Raw genomic sequence first — 18,446 nt, 5'->3', positions numbered from 1 at the left:
ACAGATACATTCCAACGTTCCTACATCAGCGGTGAATTGTTTAAAAAGTCCACGAAAGGATTTGAGCAGACGGTTGGGTTGAACAAAGTTTTTATAATTATCGTTTCACGCTCAACTCAACGTCTGTAAGATATTGGGTTTTATATATAAACATATATATTTCTACTTTTCGTGAGTGTGTTTATCCGTTAGTGGTCCGACCTCTATCATTCGTGATAGTGGGAAAAGTTTGCTCGGTAAATCTGCTCAGCAATGTGTGGTAATGATTAATCCCGAACACCTCGACATGGAGGAGCTGACAACTCCCGTGCGACCACAACATAAATTCAATGTTGGCAGTCTTCAAAGATATTTGGCTTTCGAGTCACGGATGTCAAATAATGACACACTCATTGTCAGACAGTACAGGTATGAGTTACAGTTGGCTTGTTTCATTATCTTCCAAAACTAATCTTGTACAAATGTTTAGCTACCTGGATAGCAAGCTGACGACATATCTGTTATCTTTTCAGTACTGGTCAGTCAAACCCAACCTTCCTAATCCAGACACCGTCAAAAAGTTTTGTACTCAGGAAGCGACCCCCAGGTGAGCTGCTCCCGGGGGCTCACAAGGTAAAGTTTCACCTCTCATCACCTCGACAAACACTCAAGCAGAGGTTTTAGGACCGTGTTAAATTTTAAAAAAAAATTACACAACGGGAGTTCTGCAACGGAATCTGTTTGCAGGACTCGTGTTGTGTGCAATCGTGTCTTTTCTCCAGCAGAGGGAGTAACCGAGTCTGGTTTTTCACACGTTCAGCTCTCCCTTGTTTACTTTTCAGGGAACGTCAGAATTGTTGTGCAAACGCCACATTTGACAGAATTACGAGAGTAGTTTAAGTCACTGTGGAATTTATAGATGCTAACATAATGAAAAATGAGTTAATCTGCAAATTCTTCTCAGAAATGCCCTGGAATGAGCCGTGTAATTAGGTACTCATGAATCTTAGCCTGGTTTAAAAAAAAAAGAAAACGATTGTCTTCTTGTTTTGTTTTTTTCAAACCGCTTTTAATTAAACTAGATTATGGAAAACATGTTTGACTGTAGATGTTGCTTGACTTTTTTTCTCCTGTAAAGTACAATTTGCAATGGAGAAGACACCATCTGCGTTTTCATGTGTGCAGGTGGACAGGGAGTATCGGGTGCAAAAGGCCCTTTTCTCCACTGGTTTCCCAGTGCCTCAGCCCCTCCTGCACTGCACTGATGTTGACGTTATAGGTACAGAGTTCTACTTAATGGAACACGTCAAGGTAAGTTGGTGCACCCTGATGTCATATGGCTGTCAAGTCATCAATTCATAACGTTTGCTCTGTTATTTAATGTGAAAATAATGAATATTGACATGATGAAATGGGCCATTTTAACATTTGTAATAGATTCCCAAGTGTCTACATATATGTATTTATACAACAACCAAAGGAGTTTGAGTTAAAAAATGAGATTTCAGAAAAATTCTACTGTTGATCATCTGCCTCTGTTGAGCAGGGACGCATATTCAGAGATCTCCGTCTCCCTGGAGTGAGTCCGGCCGAGAGGGCCGCTCTGTATGTAGCTGCAGCGGAAGCGCTGGCAAAGATGCATTCCCTGGACCTTGAGTCACTGCACCTTGAAGGCTTTGGAAGAGGAGCGGGTTACTGCACGAGACAAGTGAGATAACACACATTGTACTCATCATATATCACATCTGCGAATTGAATCAGATCGGTAACATTGAGAAATGTCTTTTTTTCATCTTGAAGGTGTCCACCTGGACAAAGCAGTACACTGCGGCGGCCCACAGAGACATCCCAGTCGTGAATGAACTCTCCGACTGGTTGATGAACAATTTGCCAGAGAACGATGATGAGGTCACGCTCGTGCATGGAGATTTCCGATTGGATAATTTGATATTCCACCCAACAGAGGTCCAGTTTCTGTGGTGGTTCTTATCGTCAGTCTATGTTGCGTTTCTCAGCGGTTACTTCACGGTGTGTGTTTGGTGTTATTAGGCACGTGTGATAGCCGTGTTGGACTGGGAGCTGTCTACTACCGGGAACCCATTCGTAGACCTGGCCTACTTTCTGATGCCTCACTACTGGCCAGCAGAGTTCAACATTGTCAGCCAGATGGGCAGTTTAAAAGGAGTAGAAGGTAATGCCGACACTTGAAAATAACCTTGAATAAGATTAGTGTTATTAATTGATTGGACTGATTAATTGGCGTTGTTTTCCAACATCTTTGTCTTGTGATTATTGAATGTGCTGGCTCGTGGTCTGTACTTAATCCTCACTGTGCAGGTGTTCCAGCTGTTGGCGATCTGATCTCCATATACTGCAGGTGTCGGGGGATCCCATTTGCGTTGCCAAAATTAAATTTCTACCTGGCTCTTTCCGTCTTTAAAATGGCAGCCATTGCCCAGGTTTGTAGTTAAACTGTAAACCATGCAGTCAGTTGGTATTGTTTTCCCGAATACAGATTAGTTTTCACTCCTGTCTGTTTTGGTTTTTTCACCGTCACTAGGGGATCTATGCTCGCCACCTGCTGGGTAACGCCAGTGCACCCAACGCAGCTCAGTTCGGACAGAGTGTGGAGCCCGCAGCTAAGATAGCCTTGCAGCTTGCAAAAAGGTTAATTGCAGTAATGAAATGATTATCTTGCTTATCCAACCTTATCTTGGTTATCCACATTAGAATATGATTTTATATAATTGACGATTGCCTGCTGGTATAGAATTAAAAATTATCAAAATTTATTGTTAAAGTGCGCCAGAGAGCTGATTGAGTCCATCTGCTGACTGATCTTAAGCCAGCAACCGTTGGAATTTGGCATCCAGCTGCCGCTTCCACTGTTCCCTGCTGGTTTTTAACATTTGAGATGTGTTTTCAATGCCAGGCCTCTAACAGGTCCAACAAGAGACAGGCTGTTCCTCCAAACGGCTAAAGGCCAGGCTGTTCTCCAGCAGGTCAAAGACTTCATGCAACAAAATGTGCTTCCAGCTCAAGAGGTCAGTGCCAAGAGCCGGCAAGAACAGAAGAGATTTGTTTTCTCTGATGGGCATTTAGCGCAGACGCGAGAGGATTTGACAGAGCAGTGCATTCATGCAATCAGGATTAATGAATTAGAGTGAGAAAACAATGAGTCTGTTGATTATTTAACTTGTATTGCAAGCAAAATCATCATCATCGTTGGCTGGACATCAAAGCACTATTATTGCGCCGTGATGCTTTTCCTTTTGTGAAAGAACTGGGCACAGTGCAACATAAAGAACCACAAACTGTTGTAATTGGATCTCTATGTCAACATACAGTATTTACTGATTATTTTTGCATGTAAGCACTGATGAACAATTTCCAGTCTTGAGAGTGATGTCTGAAGGGGATTAATTACTTGTCTTACAAATGCTAAATGTTGTATTTTCCCCAGGAAGTTGCAGAATACTACACCAAACACGCTCAGTCTCCACAGAGGTGGTACACACCGAGAGTAATAGAGGATCTGAAGGTATGTGGTAATATTGCTGCATCTCGTTTTAATTTGGAAATCCAGTCTCTTTCCTGCAAAGATCCAGTATCAATATGTCCGAAGGATAAAGAAGAAGAAGAAGAAGAAAAATCAAATTCATCCACATGAGACAAAGTGTTCTAGAAGTCGCATAACGTCCTAGAAAGCTCCATATCCTGGTTTATTCAAATCTAGTCTAAATTGTTCACCCACCCACTTACTCTGCACGCTACATGGCAGCATTAATCACAACTTAAACGCAAACAAAAATACTTAAACTGTTATTTCCTGCCATCAAAGCTTGACATCGAACTTGGGATGTTTTTTTGTTTTTTTTGAGTGAAGTGTTTTGCTCCTTCTGTTTTCGTGTCCAGGTGAAAGCCAGGCAGGCAGGGCTGTGGAACCTTTTCCTGCCTGCAGTTAGCGGACTCACTCAGCTGGACTACGCCTTTATCGCAGAAGAAACTGGACGGTGCCTCTTTGCCCCCGATGTCTTTAACTGCCAGGCTCCTGGTGAAGAATTCTAAAATGTTGTCAGATTTTGAGATCATTTAAAGGCCTTGGGGTACCGTGACGTGTCAGTTCTGTCAGTGACGTGACTTCACCTAAAACACAATCTTGCTCTTTTCCTGTACTGCATATTCTCTCAAGTCCAGGTTCTGTCAACAGGTTAAATCCTTTCAATTTTCAATCATAAAATGCTTCTCTTTTTTTTTTTTTTTTTTTTAAATACATTTTCTGAAGTAAAAATCACAATTTTTCTAGATTTGGTCTGTTTTTGTTTGTTTACCAGGGGAGTTCATAGGAGCTAATCAGTTCCAAAAAAAAGTCACAATTACAGGTGGCTGATGGCTATTATTCCTCTCTACAGACACGGGAAATATGGAGGTGCTCCACATGTTTGGCAGTGAGGAACAGAGAAAGAGATGGCTGGAGCCTCTGCTAAAAGGAGAGATCCGCTCCTGCTTCTGTATGACAGGTATTTCCATGGCGACAAGTGACTGAAAAAGAAAACATCACACATCTCAAGCATCAGGAGAGTTTTGTGCTTCGACGGCAGAATTTTATGGCCGATTTTGCAGATTTTAGGGTGCTGTTTGGAATTCTTAGGGTAGTAACTGTCAGAATTTTCTACCCATTCACAGAATATTGCTCAGATTCAGTCCACTGAGAGTTAACTGTGGTTTTCTGCCATGCGTTCCAGGGAAGGTTGTGGTCTTAAAAAAAAAAAGACAGGTTACACTAAGCACAGCTGTTACTGACGCCGTGAAAAGCTTCTTTAAAGGCATTACGTGTCAGCAAAAGTAAACACCAGTTGACAATGAGTAATTATTCGCTGTTGTCTACCCCTTTGCTTTTCATACTCCCTGGAAACAGCAACACGCTGTTGCCAAACGTGATTTCATTGGGTGCGAACACCGCTGAGGTTTTTGTAAATACACACGGTGATTAGGTGTGTTTTTGGCACGTCTTTTGTCAGCAGTTCGGTCTATTTATTATACTGAATGATGAAGCACAGGCATTTCCGTCTCACGCCGTTAAACAGTTTCTACTTCTGACTCTGTTAACACCCATCTGCTGTTTGTTTTTTTTTTTTAAATAAAAGCGTGTGAGTGCATTGTATTTACATTCACCACCTGTTTAAGTTTAAGGCCGGTTTCCAGGCAGAGCACAAAAGAAAGGCAGGAGACCGTAAAACTTGTTTGTCTCACTGCTAATTCTTTCCGTTTAAGATTTGAACGTCGTGTCCCCCTTTTCCCAGAGCCTGACGTTGCTTCCAGCGATGCGACCAACATGGAGTGCAGTCTGCGCAGGGATAAAAGCAACTACATCATAAATGGCAAAAAATGGTGGAGCAGCGGTAAGTACATGAAACGTCATCCAATCCTGAATATGGAAGAATTCACTGGCTCATTTAAGCTCAAAATGCCACCAAAGAGCTTGAGACTCTCGAGTAGTTTTATTTGCAATAACTGTACTTGCTTTTAATGTGTTTAGGGAAAAACCCATAAACCATGGAATGTTTTTAAAAGACTAAACCGGATAATGTCATTGTCCACCCAAGTGCTTTTCTTAAAATGTTTGGGTTTATATGCAAACAAGATGTTGGGGAAGCTGAAGCCCTAAAGAGATGCATACTAAGCCAAACTGCCAGCATATGGGCGATTTTATTAAAAAAGTGCAGATGACTCATACCATAAGCTTTATATGATATAAACACTTTTTTAATGATCTTTAAATCTACTTCATTCAGGAAAATATGGCTTTGGTTTTCCAGCAGATTGAACCAGAGTAAAGTCATAGGATTCCAGCCACAATACATAATCGGTGTATGTCAGTAAACTGACATTTAACCTCTAGTATGAGTCATTGTTAGTGATTCAAGTCGGAAAAACAAGTATTAGAAGACAAAAAACGAAATGCTGTTGTAACAGTACATGTGAACGGTCGGAAGAGCATAACACTGCGCTTTGGTACATTTGCTGTATGTCTCTATTCTCTGGACTGAGACCCTTATGTATGTGAGATGGAATTTTTTCGGTTAATGTTGCAGTTCAGATTGTCTGTAATTGGGTCTAAACCTAAGCTTGATATTTGATATCATATGGCACAGCAGTTTAAACTAGCATGCAGAAGTGTTCTGCAATTGTAAAGTTTGAAGCACTTGCGCTCAGAAATGAATGGATGGTGAACCATAGATATTATCATGCACCTCATCAGTTTCTGTGAAATACACACACAATATTTCTAGTGTTTCCTCTTACAGCTGTATAGCCCACCACCTTTTAAAGCATACAATTCAAGGGAAAGTATGCTGGCAGTTCCTTCTTACTGCCTAATTTCTGCTTTCAACTTAACAGTTGCTATGCAGTTAATGTTTTTTATCTGTCACACAACTGTGGCTACACAGTTCTATCTTAGCATTTCTCTTTATCTTGAGAGTGAAATTTCGAATGAATTGTCTGTGGTTGTGAGGTTGTCCTCTGCCAGCATGAGCGTATCTCCATGTTAGGAAAGAATGTGGGCGTGTGGATGGCCATTTTCATAGTTTCTGTGACCTGCGGTTGCTGTCATAGCAAACTATCCGAGAGTGGAAATCAAATGTCGGGGTTTTTTTTGTGCAGTGAGTCACAAAATCCAGGCTGATTCAGTCCAAGTGCAGTCCAGTCCAACAGAAGTGAAACTTGATAGGGTTGTTTTGATATAATGTATATTCTTGGGTGATGTTGCTATGGTAAATTCACTCTTTCCAGTTAGATGTCCACTGCCAGATCCTCACTCACGTGTTTTGGGTGTTTCCCAGAATATTGTCTAAGATGCTTGCTTTTTAAAGTGCAATTTCTCATACCAACATAGAAACCAATTTTAATAAATACATATTTTTATGCAAATAATTGTGACTAACAAAGTCATTTGTGATTATTTTTTGGTCCTTTTTACGTGGAGTATGTACCTAACTATTGTTTAATAACATTTCCATGAAAAAGAAGAGCCATACATGTGCAATAAGACTAATTTATAACACATATAAATGATCATTACATATTTACTGTTTACGCCCTTTTACAGGCCAGATACCAGTCTATTATAACTTTTCTGTCCGAGTTTGCTGAATTGGGTGGTGTAGCGATATTTGGGCAAATAGATATATCAAATATAAGGATTTACCAGACGTTCTCACAGTCTCAATAAACCTTAAACCTCGAATGTAGGGCACCACCTTCGAATGAAGGAAAAACACAAAATCTTACGATCCTGGTATGTTAAATTAATGTTTCAATTAATAATCAGTCTCATATCTTGCTACTTTCGGAAAAACTGTGATGGCGTGCAACAGCGGAGGTTAAACCGTGCGACGTAAAAAGGACATGGATGACGAACAAAACACAGAAAGTGTGTATCTTTAGACTACTTCATTCTGTTTCTATCTTTGTTCGGGTCTTTCTTTCTCGTCTTTCTTTGAGTCCTTGCCATCTTCTTCCCCCCTCCTGTCGTCTTCTGCACCGCTCATCCTCTCCGCATCATTCTATTGTCTTTCCGCTCTCCTGAGACTCTGGAAAACGCCCAAAACGCTCATGTGTTCTTCTCCTTTCTTCTCTGCTCCTTCTCATTTTGGGTCGCGGGTTCCGTGGTTTGACTCGCGGAGGCGGGGCATGACGTAGGCTTACACTACTCTTTCAGCCAATGATATGCCTGAAACTGTGGTGACGTCTGCCAGGGTGTCTGTTAAATGAGATCTGTTTTCAACATTTATACGGGGATTCCTGGATAAAACAAAGAAACTCTATTTCTCCATTACTCCCGTCTCATAGAACATTTGTCTCGATGATTCTGAAAGCACCACAACTTGTTAAGATATGAAGATTAAAGATATAACATACTTATGATATAAGGACATCAAATAACACATAACCTGATTATGAGTTCTCAAAATTCAGATAAATATCTGTAAAGTTGTGACATATGAATAGCGAACCACACAATGTTATTTTTCTGTGTTAACAATGGAGATGCCAAACAATAACAAATAGATACCGATGGGACATCGTTAGAAGTTGTATTGTTGCATATATCTTGTCCAGTTTACTGAGTCCGTGTGGATTTAACTATTCAACACTACAAACCACTAGGCAATGTGGTTCGGGTTGGTCATTTTTCAACAAGATCAGTTCTCCGTCAATATTTTAGCCAGAATCGTACAAATTGTCTCTATATGCATCTTGTGACTTTGCTGGGAACCTGAAAGAACTTGTACAAAGTTATCAAACACATTTAATACAGTTTTAAGATTTGGCTGAAATGTTGTTTCAGTGAATATTGGTGAAAGTAATTTCAGTTTTATTTAGCCATCTGGTCCCCTTATCTGGGGGGAATGTCAACTTGGATTTATTGGTCCAGATAAGGTAGGTAAGTCTCCAAAAAGGGTTCTTTGTTCAATTGAGTTTATGGCAAGTGTATGTTGCTAATTCCACTCCCAAAAGCTTTCAAAGGGCCGAAGGTCGTTGTAAATTAGGCAGTTTTCTGTTTCTGTTTCCGTTTTTTTTTTTTTTTTTTTTAGGTCAGTGGTAGTAGCAACTGCCATCTTTTTAAGTCATTTAGCCCGTCTTCTCTAATTGGGTCAAAACGGAGAAGACACAACCCATGACAATGTCAGCAAATGCTCAAAATTAGAAATTGAAGCAGATTTGCGTATGGGGGATGTGCTTGAAAGTTTTACAGAATATCACCTGCAGGTCCCTACCCCTTCCTCTCTGCTGTGCTTCAGCTCTTGTTCCAAAGGCCCCCTATGCAGATGTGGCTGCCACATATGGTGCCCCCCCTGTATTTTTATTTCTTTCTGATTTCAAATCAAATTACAAAGCACCTCTAGATATAAAGTTGGTGTCACGGATTCTCCTCATGGGTGCCATTAAACTGTAGCAGAGGAAAGGGGACCTGGTGAGATGCAGTTGTCGTTAGGAGTGTTAATCAAACTGCAGACAAATGCCATTTCTGTTCATTTACATTGAGCTGTTTTCAATAAATGTGTAAATGACGACGATTCTTGCAATTCTGCAAAATGATGGTGGGCGATTATGAACTGTGACAGGCCTATTAATTTACACTTTTTAAAATACATTTTTCCATGTAATTATTCTCTCTAATTAACTGCTACTTCCCATTGAATAACCCCACCAAAACTTTAATCCACGCACACACACCACAGAATGATGCTGTTTCTGTCTTTGCCATTCGCACTTTCACCAAAGCTGATGGTTGCAAAGACCCAGTTGCTAGATGGGAAGATGTGTCGACCTTACCAGTGCAACTCTGTGGTGTGGTGTGGAAGCTACATAAGCCTATCCCATGGGCATGATAATGCACGGAAATTACTCCCAGACCTGCTATCTTTTATCTTTATCCTTTCGGCATCTGTGCTCTTCTTCCACAGTCACATATGTAAAGCAGTAAAAACATGGTAACCATTATCAGTAGTTTGAAGTGGAATCATACGATTCTTTAGAGTTTTTGGTCTCTTTTAGACTAAAGGAAGATTTTCAGGTAAAATGGATCACATGACTTCATGTTTTGCTTGAATTTGAGGCGTGTATTTAATTATGATAATTATTTCACCATTTACTGTTTAAAAAAAGTGCCACGTACATTTGGAAAAGACTGTTATGGCAATGCACTTTATATAGGTAGATTCTACTGACGCCTTATTGATACACAGTGCTATGCACGTAGTCATAGGGCCAGCCTCTTTTGGGTCTCATTGCTGCATTTCGATCTCAAATTCCAGCGTGTTGTTGTCACTTGTCGAGTTCTTATCGCGATCCGAGGTCCTACAAAAATGTGTTTTTTCTTGTTTACCTACTTTTGTCCGACAGTATACAATGAACTGCTTGATTTCCTGGGTCGGCTTGGAAATGATTGAATTAGGATCCTAAGCGTTCGCCTGTCCAGTCACTCACACCTGGTTTTCATTCATGACCTAGGGCGATGGCGTGTAATTGGGTTTGGTTTTATTGCTACTGCACACGAAAAAATGGTAAGCAGGAAGATTGTTTTGCTTATAAAAATCAGTTGGTAGTATCTGTGGTGGATCTGGTCTGAAAGTCTTGCCAAACTAAGCTGAATCACAGTGTGATGGAGTAAACGGTTGGATATATGCCAGGCCATCCAACACACTGGGCCAAGATTGGATATGCTCTGAGTGTATGAGGGTGAGCCTGGCGTAATGTTATTGGATGGTATTTAACAATTTTGGAAAAAAAGAAAAGAAAAAAAAAAACTGAAGAGAACTCATTACTGTAAATCATTTTTCTCTTTCAAGCCCATGTTATTGAAATAAACAAGGATAAGTGTATGAAAAAACGGCAGTTAAGTTTTAAGCTTCTCAGAGGAACATGCAGTTTTGCTGTTTTCTTGTCTGATAGCGTGGAGGGCTCCTTCCCGCTGTGTGCTGTCTTGTGTTTGTTTGCCAAATGTTTTTCGACTCAATGGGTCACCCACTGTGCAATCAAGCCATCCGTCATCCCAACCCAAAGCCGCGGGATGTAATGAAATGGGATGCAGATGAGCTCTTGGAAGACAGCACAGATTGTAAAGTTGTGTTGGATTTGTTGTGAAAAACTAAAGGGATGCTCTGAACAGCTTGAGATTCAGCTGCATTTAATTGAAACAGATGCATGTCACTGGAAGGCTTTGTTTTTTTTTTATTTAAGAAAATACATAATTTATACAAAATACTTAGTGTTTATAAAGTTCATTTACATGTGTTTTTAACCTTAAAAATTAATGTGTGGATATTGGTATCTATCTTGTATGATAGTTAATGTATGTAAATACATATACATTACACAGGCATGCAGTATCGTATGGCATTTATAATGGATACATGATGGAGTCTTAGATAGTGAAGGTGCTGGTATCTTGGTCTTCTGAACCAGACTGGGACTGATTCTGACTGTGTGTGTGGAGGGCAATCTCCACTGCTGGCTCCTCATTGATTTGTCTTGAGTGTCTCCCCAGTCGCTGTCCAAGGTGCTTAGCAGCCTTTAGGACGTGACCTCTGAAAGAGGACCCGACAAAGGCGTAGAGGATAGGGTTAATGCAGGCGTGGGTGAGCGCCAGGCTCTCCGTCACCTGGAGAGCACGATCCAGGCCCTTGCTGACTTCACAGTCGCTCACAAGGATGTAAATGATGTCCATCGCTCGGAACAGCTTAACCACATTGTAGGGCAGCTGGGTGAAGAGGAATACAGCCACCACAGCCAGGAGGACCCGCAGGGCACGCCACTTCCGTTCTCTCCGCACCCCAGCAGCCTTGCTCAGTGTCCTGCCCACCCAGCAGTAGCACACCACCATGACCAAGAAAGGCAGAAGGAATCTAAGAATCACTTCCAGCAGCTCCAAGGCAGCCTTTGCAGGTAGGGCCATGCTGGTAGGGTAGACAGCCGTGCAGCCAGTTCTGTGATGGGAGTGCTTTAGTCTGGAGAAGATAAGTTCAGGAAGGCCAAGAAAGCTGGCTAGACCCCACAGTACAAGACACACCAGGATCCACTGCCTCCTCCCCTGTCGGGTTGCCCCTGTTCTGCCTGTTGGATTTTGGGTTACAGCCCGATAGCGGTCCACACTGATGCATGCCAGCAGCAGCATGCCACAGCTAAAGTTGGTACTGTAGAGGAAGGAGGTGATTTTACAGGCTGCTGAACCTAACATCCAGCCATGGACGGCGTCGGCCGCCCAAAATGGTAGGGTGAAGAGAAGCAGCAGGTCCGAAATGGCCAGGTTAAGGATGCACACATCCGTCAGGGTTCGTAGTCTCAACCGCGATGTGTAGACCACCACGACCAGGGCATTCCCTGCCAGCCCCACCACCAGAGCCAGGGCGTAGATGATGGGGAGGAAGATGCCACCGAAGGAACGCACTGCTTCTTTGTCACAGATGCTGTGCTCATAATTGTAATCATAACTTTCATTGAGGCTGGAGTCCTCGTCGTCATGGTAATAGAAGTCCTCCATTTTTGTCTGCACAAAAGTACAATTAGGAGAAGCTTTTATTCAATTTTAAATGGGAAAACATTTCCCTCTGCCATCTTTAGTTGTTCACACATTAATAAAGTATGAAGTAAACAAACAAACAGGAAATTACTGTCAGTATTTTTCAGCAAAGGAATCTCTCCTGCATGGTTTCCCTAATGATTTAAGTACCGCCTGTCGGAAATGTGTGCGAGCTTGAGTAACCACAGCGAATACAGCTCTAAGGGGGGAGGGCGACTTGGATAGCCTCTACTTACCTATTGAACTGAGTTAGTTAGTATGCTGCAGGATGCTAAGTGATCCACAGACTTCAGGAAATTGCAGCTTCTGTTTAATTAAGTCTCGAATCGCAGGGAAAAGATGATATCAGTATTTCTAAGAAGTCTTCTCTAAATATGCTCAATGAACACTTCACAGTTCAACTTTGTTGTCTTTCTTTTAATCATAAATGTAATGTTGCCTATAGGAGCGAGACAAGAATGACAGGAAATGCGTTTAAAGAGGAATGAAGATGACACGCAAGTGCGTGGTCTGTTGCCAGATTGAATTTCCAGGATGCTGGTTTTACTGGAAATGGAACGTGTGGGTTTGACGGGACAGTGAGACTTTGATTCAGACTCACCGCGATGTCCCATCTGTTCACTGCAGACAGAGCTGCGTGCACGAACACTGTTTGACACTGAAAAATATCTACGAACCTCACATTATTCTTAAAGATACGATTACTTAAAAATTCACTTTGGAGCCTGTGAAATCCCACAGCAGAATATTTTGACACGATTGATGACACGATTCCTGGCTGAGAACCAAAATAAGTTCCTTGGAATAGCTGTGCATCATTTCTGGCTGATGACGCTCGTTGCCAAAATGACAAGAGTGGTTTTAAGAAAAGTGTCCAGGTTTGTTATATAATGAGCCATTATATGGGAGGAGCAGCAATTCCAACAGATGTTCTTTGGAACATTCAGAAAATATGTCAAGCATTCGCTGCTGTCAACAGCTGCGTGTCGTGTGTAGCAGGTTTTTACATGCTTACGTGTTTTCATCGTGGTCGTTTAGGTATTCACAAGCCAAATACAGGAAAGATATTAATTAATGACATATTCATATGATTTAATGAAGAAGTCTGCCGAACACTGTGAGTGAGCATTATGAAAGGCAGCTGATTTAAAAAGGCTTAAGCAAAGTCACTGGATCAAACATGCTGAGTTGTAGTGTGCAATCAGTGGTTTTAGTAGCAATGATATATATCAGTCATGTTGTTACTGAGAAAACTGTCTGAGAAAAGACCTTTGGGATACTCCCTAACAGAGCAGCGTTAGCGAGACCGAGTTGTTATCATTACCTGACTTTACTTTTGATAATGTCGTAAAAAAATCCACTGCAGGACTTTGACTTTGGATCTAAAGTGAACCTTTGACTGTGTAGAGAGAGAAAAAGCAAGAAAGCAAAATGCTTTGTCACATGGTGTATGCAAAATAGGCAGGAACCCAGATTTCTGATTTAGAATGAAGTCTGACATAACATTTTCAAAAGGTCGTAACAATATTTTATACACAGCACAACTCTGTTAGCTTATAGAGTTTTGTTAGGAAAATGTCCAAAAGTGTGAAGTTTCTTACCTCGTTCCCGCTCTTTCGGTGAGAGATGAAATTTGTAGCGCTTATATCAGTCCCTTGTTTATCACTCACAAACTGCTGTTGTGTGTCCTGAGGAGAGACGTTTGTGCTCCAGGACTAAAGTGACTAATCTCAGCTTCAGCCCGCCCCGCTCACTTCCCCGCCGACACTCAAGAGCATGTCCTTTCTCCACGTAGCTCTGAGTGCTTTGGTGTGTTTTGCTTGTGTGTGCGTGCGTGCGCGAGCATTTTTTGAGTGCGAGGCATTTCTGGGATGGGTGGTTTAGATGAATGAAGAATCCTCATTGTCTCTGTGTGTTTGAAGTGCCATACAGAAATGGGTTGTTTTTCACATGAAATGTACATTTGCGTTGTCTTGAGTGTGGGTCACGCAGGGAGTGCCCTGCTTACCGCCCTTTGTATGTGGGGAAAACGGAGGGAAAAAGCAGGATTTGAAATAACATCTGATATGGATAATCTCTCTTTCCCATTCACAAAGCTTCACAAAGCTTATTTTGATGAGTGCGGTTTGCAAGAATGCTAAGTCGTTATTGGGTTAAAACATGGAGCTTTGTACATTATTCTGCAGCCTCTCTGTTTGTGCGTATCTGGCTCTGATTTAGTAGATTTTAAACTGAAACGTCCACACGACACTGTTGATTCACCTCTGTTTGTTGTAAATACTGCAGGCTCCTTTTTTTTTTAAATTTTTTTCTTGTTTTCTCAGAAATTGCCAACTTGTTTTTAATATCCCTCTGTCCCTCATTCCTTCTCTCCTAGTTTGTGAACATACAGAAACAAACAAGCTGGGTTTGTAGCTGAAACTAAATAAATCGTAGATAATGAAACGCCCGACCCCAAACATTGAGACTGCTGGCTTTTTTTCTGAGGATAGTGTAGTTTTTAAAAATGTATTTTTTTAAAAGAAATGTTACTTTTGTTTGTTGTTATTTTTCTCTAAGATCAACAACATGAGATGTTTTGATGTCACTCAGTCGGGAAGGTTTATTTTCATTCCACTGGGGACGAGACATGTAAGGGCACGACAGCAGGACTCACCTTGTATCAAAGACCGTGGGACTCTCATAAGGGTTGACAGGAAAACCAAACCTGCTTGTGATCCGAACAGGCTTTCCTAGATGTGGTTTAAGGGTGGAGCGGCATGTAAATTTTGCACTCTTTGTTGCATTGTCGTCATAATAAGTTAATGTCTGTTTGAATTTCCACAGTGGGGTTCGGAGATCTAAGATCTGTCCGAAGGAGTTTGGCGGAACTGTTCTCATGAACTCGTGCCGCAACTCCTGTGCTGGGAATTTTCAAAAACTACCTTGCGTGTTGCTGTCTGGTGTCCATATGTTCGTCCTCAGGAGACAGTTTTTCCAGCTGGCCAGAAATTTAAACAGGAAGGCAGACCATTGGTTATCCTGTGTTTGTCTTAGGCCTTGTGGGTTTAGCCTAAAAGTGAACCCCCAACCAGGGGAAATTGTAGCGTTTTCTGTGATTGCTCATTTTTTAAATTTTTTTTTTATAATTCAGTAGTTTGTCAGAGCCAAAAACGCAAAGTTTTTGAAAATACAAGGATTCGTAGAAGTGTGATTTTTATTTTTTTAATTATTATTATTATTATTTATTTATTTTATTTATTTATTTTTTTAATTTATTTATTTATTTATTTATTATCTTAAAAGCCCAGAAAGCACAGGAACAAAACACATTCGTTCATAAAACTTAATTGTGTGATTCAGAAAAAATAAAGAGAAAATGCAACAAACAGAAAACTATATAAGATAACACAATAAAACCGTGGACATTAGATATAACAAAACCATAACAAAACTGAAAGCAACTTCCAAACAGAAAATACAAAAAAAAAAAAAAGATGAAAATGCAACGATAAAACAGAAAATGCAAAGAAACCAAGAAAAATTCACTCAAAAAAAGTGTCGTTTTTGCTGAAAAGTGTTTTTTTGTTTGTTTGTTTTTGGCTGTTTTGGTGATGTGTTTTCTGTTTTATCGCTTTATTTCGTGCCTCACGGACACTGTAATTTGGTCATTATTCTTTCAACAGCATCACTTCTTCCCCATTGTTTGTTAGATTTCTTGTCAAACGAATCTGTCTATGTTACATTGCCCTCTAGTGGCTGTTCTTTCCCTTCTTTTTGTGTTAATATCCCTTTACGAGCCAAAAAGAAGCATTTTGTCACACAATCTCAAACCAACTTGATCTGCTTTCAGTTTTATAGATTAAAAAAAATCCATGTCAGGAAATGTAGATTAACCTTTGGCTTTTTCTCCTGTTGTGTCATTAATCCGTCATCAGCTTCATCCGCGTTTAGCAATTTCAGCCAGCAAACCCACACAGTTTCCGCGCATGTTCGGGTTATGGAACGGTTAAGGACACCAATGAATATCCATCAGCCACAGGATTTCTGCCTTGTTCCCGCAGGTGCAGGCAATCCCCAATGCAAAGTGGCCATTGTGATGTGCAGGAGTGGCTCTGAGGATGTCGGCAGCAGGTCAGTAGAACGGTCCTCTGGGGAGAGACCTTCTCATGATCTTCTCATGCTTTGCGTAAGAGTTCAGGTCTTCGTTATCCTGTTTTTACCCACACGTTTGTTTTTTTTTTATTCAGGATCTTTGCTGTAAACGTATCAGATTTTCCAGTTAAGTGTCGCCATGTTGCATTTATATGAATTGTCTGGGCTTGTCTTAGCACCTTTGCACTTAAGTTTACAGGTTGTTTTTACCATTGAACTTCCTTGGTGCTGCAACTCTACTGAAACAAACTTTGACTTGGGATAGTTTTATTTCCTTGCGTGCACTTACATTTGAACGCTAATCTCGTGTTTGCCTACAATGCTGGTCATGAAAATAAATCAATCTGATGTTGACATGCAATTGGCACTGATCTGTGTTACTCATCAGTTACAAGCAGGTTGGAGATTAAATATTAAACTGGGTGGGCGGCACACCCGAGATATGCACACTTTCTTTGTTTTTTGCATACAAACCGCACCTTGACGGAAAGAATGGAATGCAAAAAAAAAAAAAATCCCCAGCAATAGCAGCTGATTTAAAAAAAAAACACCTCAACAGAATTGTTGCTGTGGCCCAAGTATGGTGACCTTTTTGTTTGTGAACCCGTTTCTCAGGCATGGCCAACACAGTATGATCCTCGTACCAATGGACACAGCAGGTGTAAAGCTCATCAGACCGATCACAGTGTTTGGACAGGATGGTAAGATCTGCCTTGTTGTTACACATGAGCTTTTCCTGTTTTTCCACTATATCATCTTTTCAGGACATGAAAGATGAGCTTTCCTGGCCTAATTTAACTCTACCTCGTTTCTGCACTCAGACGCCATCCATGGTGGCCACTTTGAGGTGCACTTTGAAGATGTCCGCGTGCCTCTATCCAACATTATTCTCGGTAAAAGCTTCCATTTGTCTTCCACTCATTTACTCTGGCTGCTGAGACGCAAGCTGCTCCTGTAGAGAAATCTGGACTAGAAAGTGATATCGGCATGGAGTCGTAGTAGGACAGAAGTGTGCTTTGTCTCTTCTGTGGCCATTCAAGGTGTCTCTGTTTCTATCCCACCTTTTTGGCTTCCAGGTGAGGGCAGGGGATTTGAGATCGCTCAGGGGCGGCTGGGTCCAGGCAGGCTGCATCACTGCATGAGAGCCGTTGGCTTAGCTGAGTTGGCTCTCGAGCTGCTGTGCCAGCGGGCTGCTTCCAGACACACATTTGGAAAAAAACTCTACCAGCATGTGAGTGAGTTAGATTCTTCCAACTGTAGTCATTTCAGTGCTGAGGTGTTTTGTGTGGAGCTTTTCCCCAACTGTTGACATCTAGTGGTGGGATTTTCAGCTACAACTTGGGGACATCTGCTCTCTCTTGTGTTGTGTATAGGAGGTTGTTGCTCACTGGATAGCCGAATGCCGTCTTATGATCGAGCAGACCCGCTTGTTGACTCTCTCTGCAGCACAGGCTCTGGATACACAGGGCAGCCAGGCTGCTCGTAAGCAGGTAAAACTGTCCTGTTTTGAACAGTTACATGCAGTGTTCTTACATTACAAACTTGGTCCAATTTGCATATGTCAGACACTATAGACTTCTTTAGCTCTGAGCATTGCGTTTTAGAAAAAATTGTGCTCATCAGTAGCATTTACATAACTGTACCCGACTTAATGCATCCCTGTTCCTGTACATTAGGTTGCAATGATCAAGGTGGCCGCAGCCAGGATGGCCTGTAAGGTGGTGGATTACGCCATCCAGGTGCACGGAGGGGCAGGTGTGTCAGGAGACTTCCCTCTCGCCCAGATGTAAGTTAACCCTTCCCACACCAAAACAGTAATTAGTCTTAAACTGATCTTTCCTAATGGCAGAAAAACACTTGTCTTCAGGTACTCATATGTGCGAACTCTGCGCATCGCTGATGGACCAGATGAGGTGCACCTGTCCTCCATAGCACACCTAGAACTGAGGGATCAGCTAAAGAGGGCACAGGCTAAGCTCTGAGGAGGCCACAACAGCTTCATTAAACTGAGTTTCTCTTCAGCATCGCTTCGTTTTATGTCCAAAATCAGTGACCATTAACTTTTTAATGCAGTTAAGACTATGATTAGACTTATTAGCGTTAACAATACTGTGATTCTTTACATAAGGTCCCCTACTTCGATGTATTGTTGAAGTTAAAATAAATAAAAAATTGTAAATAAATATCTTGTTCAGACAATTAGATGGACTTGATTTTTTTTTTTTTTTTAGTCAGCTGTTTAATA

General features: G+C 41.3%; 2 protein-coding genes across 2 annotated transcripts; one reads left to right on the top strand and one right to left on the bottom strand.

Moving 5' to 3' along the window:
* Positions 1 to 24: 24 nt before the first annotated feature.
* acad11 (acyl-CoA dehydrogenase family, member 11) lies at positions 25 to 18,403 on the top strand. The gene is made up of 20 exons (XM_075452021.1): positions 25 to 408; positions 513 to 612; positions 1,165 to 1,290; positions 1,526 to 1,687; positions 1,780 to 1,944; positions 2,029 to 2,170; positions 2,317 to 2,438; positions 2,540 to 2,646; positions 2,912 to 3,023; positions 3,443 to 3,520; positions 3,895 to 4,033; positions 4,392 to 4,499; positions 5,283 to 5,381; positions 16,111 to 16,180; positions 16,817 to 16,902; positions 17,023 to 17,094; positions 17,278 to 17,432; positions 17,575 to 17,691; positions 17,878 to 17,987; positions 18,069 to 18,403. The coding sequence occupies exons 1-20, from the start codon at positions 263 to 265 to the stop codon at positions 18,181 to 18,183; spliced, it is 2,331 nt and encodes a 776-aa protein (XP_075308136.1). The 5' UTR covers positions 25 to 262; the 3' UTR covers positions 18,184 to 18,403.
* On the bottom strand, positions 10,709 to 13,891 carry ackr4b (atypical chemokine receptor 4b). Its single transcript, XM_075452024.1, has 2 exons — positions 13,669 to 13,891; positions 10,709 to 12,034 (listed from the first exon to the last, which is right to left on the bottom strand). The coding sequence occupies exon 2, from the start codon at positions 12,026 to 12,028 to the stop codon at positions 10,913 to 10,915; it is 1,116 nt and encodes a 371-aa protein (XP_075308139.1). The 5' UTR covers positions 12,029 to 12,034; positions 13,669 to 13,891; the 3' UTR covers positions 10,709 to 10,912.
* Positions 18,404 to 18,446: the final 43 nt, after the last annotated feature.

This window comes from Odontesthes bonariensis, chromosome 20 (genome assembly GCF_027942865.1).
Source record: "Odontesthes bonariensis isolate fOdoBon6 chromosome 20, fOdoBon6.hap1, whole genome shotgun sequence".
NCBI lineage: Eukaryota > Metazoa > Chordata > Actinopteri > Atheriniformes > Atherinopsidae > Odontesthes > Odontesthes bonariensis.
The sequence above is the reverse complement of the archived record's forward strand: the minus strand, read 5'-3'. Positions and strand labels throughout refer to the sequence as shown.

Bases quoted from the DNA above. Each gene is read 5' to 3' on its own strand.
- ackr4b (XM_075452024.1), bottom strand. From the start codon at position 12,028: ATGGAGGACTTCTATTACCATGACGACGAGGACTCCAGCCTCAATGAA.
- acad11 (XM_075452021.1), top strand. From the start codon at position 263: ATGATTAATCCCGAACACCTCGACATGGAGGAGCTGACAACTCCCGTG. The intron at 16,181-16,816 runs GTCAGTAGAACG...CCCGTTTCTCAG, and splicing joins TCTGAGGATGTCGGCAGCAG to GCATGGCCAACACAGTATGA. The intron at 16,903-17,022 runs GTAAGATCTGCC...TTCTGCACTCAG, and splicing joins CACAGTGTTTGGACAGGATG to ACGCCATCCATGGTGGCCAC.